Source organism: Alligator sinensis, unplaced genomic scaffold (assembly GCF_000455745.1).
Source record: "Alligator sinensis unplaced genomic scaffold, ASM45574v1 scaffold351_1, whole genome shotgun sequence".
NCBI classification, from domain to species: Eukaryota; Metazoa; Chordata; order Crocodylia; family Alligatoridae; genus Alligator; species Alligator sinensis.
In genome coordinates, this window is record NW_005842790.1 from 159,347 (window position 1) to 169,977 (window position 10,631).

The 10,631-nt window shown below is 39.0% G+C and overlaps 1 protein-coding gene across 2 annotated transcripts in view; it reads right to left on the minus strand.

Moving 5' to 3' along the window:
• Nucleotides 1-10,631, minus strand: part of GLS (glutaminase) — a 100,004-nt gene that overhangs the window by 81,037 nt on the left and 8,336 nt on the right. For both annotated transcript variants that reach the window (XM_025191134.1, XM_025191135.1), the window contains exons 2-3: nt 10,016-10,112; nt 7,915-8,036 (exon numbers count right to left, since the gene is read on the minus strand). In XM_025191134.1, coding sequence (XP_025046919.1) covers nt 7,915-8,036; nt 10,016-10,112 — 219 coding nt within the window. The remainder of the gene's footprint in view (nt 1-7,914; nt 8,037-10,015; nt 10,113-10,631) is intronic.

The following is a 10,631-nucleotide window of genomic DNA, read 5'->3' on the forward strand; positions in this document are numbered from 1 at the left end:
AATGGCTCTAGTCTGTCTGTCCAGCCAAACTACCTGCTCTTGCTTCTTGAAAGTTCTGGGCTTGCAGTTTCTGTTTCTCAGCAGACTAAAGTCACATGTGCAAAGACACAGGCTGGATAGAATTGTTGTTGTTCTGTGCTTATGTGGTGGTGGAGCTGGGCCAAGCAAGGCACAGGAGTTAGTTAAGACTGCCTTAAAGACAGAGAGACAATCTAGGAAAAGACAAAGGCAGAGTAGAAAGGAACAGTGGAGTGGACTGGAAAGAAAAAAGGAAGACATTACACAGTTTCCTATATTCCCCCACACTTTTGGCACAGAAAAACTGTCATGGCTTCTGAGCGTAAGAGAAACTGTATCTGCGAATATTTTGAAGAAATGCCTTCCCTGGGTAAAAATGGAAAACATGTCAAGTGTAAGTAGTGCAAGAAGGGGATACAGGGTGTTGTTGCAAGAATGAAACATCGCTGAAAACTGCTTATTGGGAGAAAATGATGTGGATGAAGATGTGGATATGTCTGAAGAACAATGTGGATCACATGGTTAGGAAAATTAAATAATTCACTTTGCAATGCATCATTCTTCAAGACTCTCTCTATGCCTTTTAGTATAAGTGTGATTTAACAAGTAAATTCCTAAGGTGTTTGCTATGTTGGATGTCGCTAGAAAAAAAAGTTTAGATTAGCTAATCCTTATGCGTTGTTTAATTAGTTAACTAGGTTTAGAATCTATCACCCAAGTTTACGGCACAGAAAGGTGCAGTAAGAGAAATCTAGAGCTGCCAGTTGCCACTGGGTGTCATTTTCTTATTTTTATGTTACACAATACGTGCCCCTTATTTTGGAACATCATGGCCTCACACCATAATGGTGATGCCATAAATTTATTCCCTATTTTACTTCAGCATAACTCAGCTTTCCCAAGGGAACTCCACCCTATACTTGTTTTCTCAAAAAACAGAAGTGCCAGTGAGTTCAATGGGGCTTACTCCAAAATTGAAGGGCACTTTAAGTGCAGTTAGTCTTAGCTTTTTTGGTAATTTGGAATTGGATCTGCATCCTTGCTGAAAAAAATGTAAAATTATTAACTGACTAATAGAATGAGAAGAACTGAGAAGAATGACTATTGAAAAATCATTTTGGTTTCAGGATCCCATTTAAGCATAAGAGACTGTGACTGTCTATCTGCAAAAACTTCAGTCATCCATTGGTACTTTTAGTAGCAGTGCTGCAACTAAACATATTTCAGACAAGAAAGTATCAGTAGCAAGCAAAAGATTTCAATCATTAAGTAAAACCACCACCCTGGATGGGCTTGGAGTAAGGACCAGCAAGTACCAACAAGACACCATATATGAAAAGACTGCTCGATTCATTTATGCCACAAATTCTCCTTTTCACATTGTTAACAATAAAACACTTCATTGACGAAGTTGATTCCTTATGACCAGGCTGCACTCCACCTGGTAGAACAGACATTGGCAGAAGGTTGCTAGATGCAATGTACGAGAAGGAACTTGAACAGTGTGCAAGAAATACTATGGGGAAATTTGCCAGTTTAAGCCTTGATGGGTAGAGCAATGTACACAACAATCCAGTAATATGTGCCTGTGTCACAACACAAGTTGGGGTTGCATACCTTTCAGAAACAATAGATACATCAAGAAACGTACATCTTCCCATACAGCAGAATATTTAAAACAAGTGGCAGTGAAAGCTGTAATAAACTGTGAACAAAAATTCAACTGTCACGTGCACAGTTTTGTCATAGACAACACTGCAAACATGGCAAAGATGAGAAGATACTTAGAAGAAGAAACTGAAGGATACTCCTTAATAACATGTGGCTGCAGTACACACTTAATGTATCTTTTAGCCAAAGACTTAAGTACTTCTCCAGGAATAACAGAAAATGTTGTTGAAGTCGCAAAATACTTCCGTAACAACCATTTTGCTTCAGCTTCACTGAAGACATCAGGAGGATCCAAACTAATTCTCCCTCAAGATGCTCGATGGAATTCTGTGGTTGATTGTTTTGAACAATTTATTAAGACCTGGTCTATTCTTATAAAAATTTGTGAAGAAAACCGTGATAAAATAGATGGAAGCGTTTCATCCAAAGTATCTAACATTGGATTAAAGAGGAATGTGGAAGATATGCTCAGTATACTGAAGCCTATATATCCATAGCCTTAAACTCCAGAGAGATTGTTGCTGCGTTGCTGATGCTGTCAAAATTTGGAAGGCATTTCAAGAGACATTGAAGAAAGAAATACTTAACCAAAAAGTTAAACTGCAGGCAATAAAGAAGCAAATGGATCAAGCACTAACTCCACCTCATTTTCTTGCCAACATTCTCAACCCCAGATATAAAGGTAGATGCCTAACTTCTGAAGAAGATGATGCTACTATGGCATGGGCATCTCAAAATCACTCCTCAGTTATGCCAGTCATAATACATTTCAGGGCTGGAGGAGAACCAGTTAAACAGTTCATGTTTACTGATGATGTTTTGAACAAAGTCTGTCCCCTGAATTGGTGGAAATCATTAGCCAGGCACCTTGAAACAGAGCTCCTTCAGGTGCTAAGCCAACTTTTCAGAGCAGTAGCTTCCTCTGGAGGCACAGAGAGAATAGTGTAATCATTTGGTATTATTCACTCAAAGCTAAATCGACTGGGAGTTGAAAGAGCAGGAAAACTCATATTTCTGTTTCAGTCTATGAATAAAAATGACAGTGGGAGTGGGGAAGATGAGATCTAGTAAAAGTTGTAAGGACAACATATGTTTAATGTTGTGATGACTTGTCTGTTACAGTTTAAGGACAGATGATGTAAAATGCTGTATTGAGTTGTAAATTAACATGTTTTAGTGATCAGATTTGTGTCATTGTTTGAGAAATATGCGAAGAAGTATCAGTGGGAAACTTGATTTAAATCAATTATTTAAATCAGGGTTCTCTTGGTGATTTAAATTACCTTGATTTAAATCAGTCTACCCTGGCTGGGGATAATGAAGGAAAGGGAAGTCACCCAAGAAATGCTAAACACAAAAATAGGTAGGGTTTGAATCACTCTCTGTTTTATAACAAACTCTCAAATGGATTTTATTATTATTACTACCACCACCACCGTTATAGTCAACTCCAAGCACTTTGGTTTGTGTACACACAGAGCTAAGGAAATGTACGGAGACAGCTCAAGGGTTCAGAACATTGACAACCTCCAAACACCAGGAATAAAAAGTCCCTTGGATACTTACCCAGTCCAATATCAATCATGAACCTAAAAATGGAGTTTCTCCACTTATAGGAGCTCCTGTCATTTATACAATCCATGAGTTAGATATTAGCAAAACTGAATACTGAGCACCTGGAGTGCTTGAGTCAGGATTACTTGTCATTCTCCTTCCTTTTCTTCACACTTCTTCCAAGATATATTTGTTCTTTTTAAGCTTGTATAACCTATTGATTACTAATTCCTCTGAAAAAGCATAGGAAGTATGGACTCAATTCTGCAAAATATGTATACCCTGAATTTCCACCAATTTCAGTAAAATTGTGGATATGTCTACAGCAAGGTCCTATGCCAGTACATGCAGCTGAAAAAGTTTTCAGTAGTTTGTAGTAATTATTTTAGAGTATAATTTGCCTTGCAAACTTGGAAAGTAATAATTTTTATAAATGTCCATAATAAATCCAGCCATTTTATAAAAACAAAGTTAATAGTTCTGTGAAAAAAGTGACCTATTCCACATTAATATTTCCTGTCCAAGTAATTCAATGTACCTGCAGTCACAAATGTTTTTATACCATTCAAGCACAAAGAATTAAAACATGTGTAACATCAGGGTTAAAAAGGTAAGTATACTTGAAATGAATATTTTCTTAGGAATGTACCAGCTGGATTTAGACAGCAGAATATCAAATTTACAAAAGAGATAAAACTGTTCCAAGTTCAGTAACAAATGCTAGGTATATGCTCAGAACAGAACATATACCTATTTTTGCTTTCTACCAGCAGGCCAGGGAAGATGTTTCTAATAACTCCACAACTCAAGGACAACAAAAAGGAACAGAAAAACACTAAGGGCGTATTCATATTGCCGTAGCAGAATATCCTAAGTCCTGCCTACCCAAATCTGCCAAAACGCTTCAGAGCTGCAAATTCAGGCTCATCGCTAGCTCCCAATCTGGAACTCTTGTTCTGCCAGCACACCTGAGAACAGACCCTAGGATCAGAGAACAGACCCACTGGCAAACTTCTGTCTTTGGAGAACTGCCAGTTGACTCACAGTGGGGAGTATTTAACTGAATTCTCCTTGAGATCACCTGTTGATGCAGTAGAGATAAGCCCTATATGAAATGAGCTGTGCTGTAGAACACATCGAAAACACCATTTCCTAACTTCCCATCTTCCCGAGGACAAGTCAAAAACAGCTCATTTTGTATCTCCAGTCATATACCTAACATTTGTTACTATCATTCCTTTGGCAAGTTGGAAAAAACCCTCAAAAACGATTACAAAAATGATTGTTTGAAAGCAACACACACAACTGAATCTTCCTTTAGGTTGTAACACGCATCCTTCATGAGAGAAACTGGTGAGCAAACTTAGCTAAATAAAGTTTCCTGAGGATGTGCACACAGTATAATTCAGTGCTGTCCACAGAGATCAAAGCTAGTTCTTAATGAGAATCGAGTAAATTAGCAAAGTCCCATGACAACATACTTCTGATACTCAAGTAGCTCTGAAAACTCTCCACAATACAGCAATACTCTTACCGGTGCTTGAAATATGAAGATGGAAATTCTACAGTGTCACCACCTTTAGAATAAGGAAATCAACCAGCATGGAACTGTTGGTATGTGATATGGAACTTCTCCAATTTTAGTCAACTTGTTTAAAAAAAAAATAAAATCTCAGCATAAGGCAGTAAGTGTATACTGTCAACTTGCAACATAATTAGTTTTTTTAAAAGATAGAAGCAGTTTAAAATGTACCATACTGGCCCGAATAAGTGACTAAAATAACTCAACCCCTAAAACAGCAGAGCAATGTGTAGAATGCGTTATGTGGCATATTTACTAGTATATGAGTCAATTCAAATTCAGATTTACCCTGTAAAAAAATTCAGTTACAAAATTATTTTAACTGTCCTCCAACTGCAAGGTAAACAAACTTGGGTCAATGAGAAGCACAGGTTTATTACTGCTCTGGCTGGTACACTAACTTCTCCACTTAAGAGCCTTATCACACCTTACGGTTGGGGCATGTTAACTACAAGCATCCATACATTTAAACAGGAAAATGTGTGTCTAAATGCTATTACACTGTAGTAAAATTAGGACTTTTCAGGCAAGAAGCATTTCCAAATAGCATTAAGTAATATGTGCTATGTTATTGTGGGACTGCTGCATGGAAATAATGCCAGCAGCTCATTTGGCGGGACAGGCTTCGACCAACAAACAGCTGACTGTTGATTGCATGGCCACCCCCAGCCCTGTCCACAGGGCTGAGACTGTCATAAGCCTTACCCTGCAACTGCTCAGAAAACTTTTGACTTTGTTACGTTACTCTTAGCACGTTATACTTAGATCATAGTAAGCACTAATGCAATTTAAGCAGTCACATGGTAAAACTGTGACCTAAATATAAATCTTAGTACCCCATTGTAGTCTTGAACCAGCCCCTGGGAGATTTCAGGGTTGAGACCCAAAAAAACCCCAGCTGGTTCTCAAGTTTCAGCCCTGGGACTGCACAGGAGCCAGTTGAAGACTCCTGTGCAGTCTGGGGCCTAGGAGCCACAATCAGTGGATTATGGGTTCCTGCTCAAAGGCTCAGACACCAGAATTTTAAGTGAGATTAACATGTACTAAGTGTAACAAGTAACAGCCCCTTTATAACTCGTAGTTATGCTCACTATGAGCTAAATAAAAACATGCTCTAAGTGTAAGCTTCAACAAAGCCCTAAATTCAACAGGAGAATTTCATCCTACAGGTTCAAGCAAAATTGCAAAATCCTGAAAATATCTTAGTCGTTGTATGTCTGTATTTCAAATCCCAAATACCAATTTCTGAATTTAATACCTCAGAATGTGTCCCGTAAAATAAATTACAAGTGGATTATGTATATGGGGGGGTATAAATGTTTTGTAAACTTGTTTTGCTGCAAAATTACAAAAAAAACCTCATCTTTTTCTTGGAAAGATTTTAGCATAGGAAAGATACCAGCTTTTTATGTTCTGGATAGTCAATCTTCTTCTGCACAGAACTGCTATAGCAAAGACATCAAACATGCAAGCTTTCCCTGCACTGTTTCCAGCAACCCTTACTCCAAGAAGAAAACCCAAGATCCTAAATCAATCTCTTGATTGCATCTTAAACCCATTGATGGGTTACCAGTAAATATCATTGGAGTGTTACTGAGGCCCTATCTACAATAAAATAAATTTGTCAGAATCACAATACTGATAAACACTTTTAGTACAGACATAGCATACAACAGCAAACAAAACAAAAAAAACAAAACAAACAGCTTTGCCAGCTCAAATGCATCAATACAAAGGCTTCTGCGGGTATAAAAAGTCATTAAAAAAAGAAAAAAAATAATTACATCTAACCAACTTTATTGTACTGGAATTTTTTTTTGGTAGAGATCATTTCTTAATGAGTAGATGTTCAAAACCAGGACAAAGTACTGATCTTTTTCTCCCCAGCCCACACAGTTGTTTTAAAACTGACTGATGACTCATGCTACTGATCAAGAAAGCAAAATGCTTAATTATTTGGCTACAATTCTTCTCTCCCTCCAAAAAGAAACCTTAATATTACTCAAATCTTTATATACCAACTAGAAAAAATAGGTGTGGGGGGAGAAAGCAAAGGAAGGAAAATAAAAACCTTGGGCCTGACAACATTATTCTTCCCAGGCCTGCTCTGTAACAGATCTCAATGATGTTTTACAAGCACAAAGATCATCCACCCTGAACAAAAGAGGAAACATTACATTGACAAAACAGTGGAATAAAATCATATGAATTCTAAAAACTGTTAAATAATATCTAGTTTATTTTCCTAAATTATTTACCACAAAACAAAAAAGAAAATAAATTTCCCTACCCTTAACAAGTCTGTATTATTTTAAGATTTAAGAATTGCTAAATTTATATACCGTACGACATTCAGAATAAAGTCTAAATAGAGAAAATGGGAAAGAAAACTTTGGCACGAGCTGAAGCTCAGTTAAACAGTGCAGTCACTGTTAAGCTAACTGACTGTGGACCTTTATAAAATGGTTATACTGCATGTTCTGTCTTTTCCAAAACTAAGACTAGCAAAGCACTGTCTATGACCCCAACTGCTCTGAGATTTATAGTTACTTTTATAATTTCATTTTATTCTCCTTCTCAGTTTTGAACTCACCAATGCACATAACGTCAATCAAAGTTTACCAGACCACAAAATCCTCTAGAAAACATATGCTGCAGAAACTCAGAACTTAGTTTGAAAATTTATGACATACAGAGAAAGAACTGTATACACATACTAAAAACTTCCTTGGTTAACTTGCACTGTGCTTCATTTTAAGTTCAAATCTCATTTTGCAGAGGGATGAAACGGTCTTCTTCAGTTACACAGGTGCAAGAAATAATAAAAACCCATTGAGCTGTTCTGGGAATTTATTCTGGCTTTTTGCATTCCATGAGACCATGGAACATTCACAAATGCTAAATTTTAGGTAAGTTTGATTATATATGGTCTCATTTGTTTGCCATTTTACTTATCTATTAGATTTAAATGTAGCAAATGTCTCTCATGACATCTGATATTAAACAGATTTTGTTTTTGCTTGAGGGACACATTAACTAAGCATTGTACAGTGTGCTGACCACTACCAAAATATTAAGAGAAATTTTACTTTTTAAAAAGTTCTTTGTCCAGCATGACACCATCTGAAGTTGTTTGAAGGGTCAGTCTTAACATATCCATGCACTCTTTCAACCTTGGATCAGATGTACGCAATCCTGTAGACTTGAGTGCCTATTAATAAAAACAAAAACACAAACCCGCAAAATTACAAATAAACGTTCTTATAATTTAATTATCTAGTGCTCCCCTCTACTTGGTTTCTTCCTCCAGAGACATTAGCCTACGAAAAGGTTAATCAAATTATAGTCAAGTACAACACCTCAGTCTCTCACGATACTGTGCTTACTGATGGTACTAAGACACTATTAAAGTTTAAAGAGCTCAAAGTAGGTCAGCTGCTTTTTTGCAGGACCATAATGGGACTATATAGGGCTATGGTAGAAGACGAGAAACATTACCTTATTTACTCACATCCAAGACAAGGTCATCCCATCCCATACATGGGCTCAGGGCAGGCAGCAACTCAGCTCCAGCTTTGGCCCTGGGCTCAGGACTAAAGGTAGAGCTGAGCCACCACCTAAACTAGCCAGGGGGACTTTGGAGGAGACTGGGCCCTGCACCCATACCCCCTGCCAGTGGGGGTGTGGACAGGCACAGATGGGCAGGGGGGCTAGTGGCTGGAGGCAAGCATGGGGGGGTGTAAAACGAGACAGACACAAGCACAGGGGGAATAATGGGAAGGGGTCTGGCCCCTGGCCTGACACCGCTACTTTCTTCACCACAGCAGTGGGGAGATGAATTCAAGTCAACCCCGCACCTCCACCCAATAATAACTAATTTATATTTTTCTATATATAAATTCTATACATGGGAAATTAGATTCTAAATTCTTGGGAGGATAATCTTAAATTCAAAGTCATTTTGGATTTGGGTAAATACAGCACACATTCTTAACATGAGACACAAGAAATCCTACCAGAAGTCAGTAGTGGGGGGGAACCGATAGGTATCAGGCAGTGTGCACATACTACTTCTGCAGTCCTATATACACCCACAAAGTACTACAAAAGCCAACTCTTCATATGTTCAGGCTGTTTGTAACATTATAAAAAGATGAATCTGCCACAAAATAGTTCCTGTTTCAAAGCTCTGTCGCATTACCTTTGGAAACTCTAATCAGATGCTGCCACAACTGTCAAGTAGCCCAACCACCTGCCGGTGCCATGACTTCCAGTTTGATGACAGCTGCTCCTGGGGGAAGGGAAAGCTAAAGGAGCAACTCCCTATCAACCTCTAGCACAGGGGTGGGCAAAGTCTGGCCTGCTTCAGCCTGCAGAAGACTCCATTTCCTAGCAGCCCCCACCCATGTCACCGAGGCCAGTTTCCATGGAGACCCCAGGAGAGGCGGAGCTGTGACAGCATAGGGCCAGGGTTTCCATGGGGCTGGAGTTTACATGGAGGCCAGCCCCAGCAGCACTGGCAGAGTGCATAGCCAGGCAGGGAGCTGCTCCAGGGCTGTGACCGGGATTTTGCAGTGGTGACAGTGTGGTCCAGAGCCAGGTCAGAGCCACGATCTGCTGTCTGCATACCCCTGCCCAGGGCACATGGACAGCAGATCACAGCTCTGCCCCAGCTCCAGACCACGCTGTCACTGCTGCAAAATCCTGGCCTTAGCCCCAGAGCACCTTCCTGCCCAACTGTGCACCCTGACACCGTTGCTGGGGCTGGCCTCCATGGAAACCTCAGCCCCACCCCTCCTGGGGTCTCCATGGAAACCAGCCACAAAACACAGGCAGTGACTGTTGGGAAATGGAGTCCAGCTACCAGCCAGATCTGCCATTCTGCCCACCCCTGCTAGCAGTTGAGGGCACTTTCTAGTGTTCTAGCCAGGGGGCTCTGAATGTGTGTATACCCCCATAACACTATTTTTAAATGATGAGACTTTTTTAGCAGTAAAAATGAAAGTACACGTAGCTGCAGTTAGCAGTCCCATCAGTTGACTGCTGTGACAAGTTTGGAAAAGCAATTCAAGTTGTGGTCCAACATATAATAGACAAGTTGATGTTATATTCCTAACTGCTAATTGTTAACAAGTGCCATTTGTTGTAACACCTAGCTTTTGTGAATCACCCAAGAAGTAGAAAACTTACAGTGATGAACTTATGGACTGGTATTTTTTCTTGCCCTTCTGCAATAGTATAGAACAGCAGATCTTCCAAGCTAGGCAAAAGACCTTGCTTTATCTTACTAGAAAAAAGGAAAAATCAAAAACAAGTTAATGCACATACTTCAGTTTTTTTAATAAACATTACGCACATTTAAAAATAGATCAAATTCACTAATGAACCTTGGATCATTTGCGGGAAGTAGTTTCAAAGTCTAATTTGGCTTTCACCATAAAATAGTACTGTTGAAGTGGCATGCATGTTCAGTATTTTTACTACAGAAATGCGATTTGTGTTTTTACTATAGAAATGAGCATTCTAACAGCACTGAAGTCAGGTTTTGTATTGGGATAGGAAGCTTAGAAATGAATGAGCAAATGCAAATATTTATTCTATTGTTCTGTAGACCACTGGATCACATTTTCCTACGTTTAAAAAGTTTTATGGCATAGTAATGCATTTTGTTAAAAACACTGTATCACTAGTATTTACAAGCTCAAGTTAAAGCCCGGTATCACACAGGTCAACTGCAATATATCATACAGGGAAAGGAACACACAATGTTTTGTTTTGCTTACAAGGGATAGAGAGGGAAGCTTTT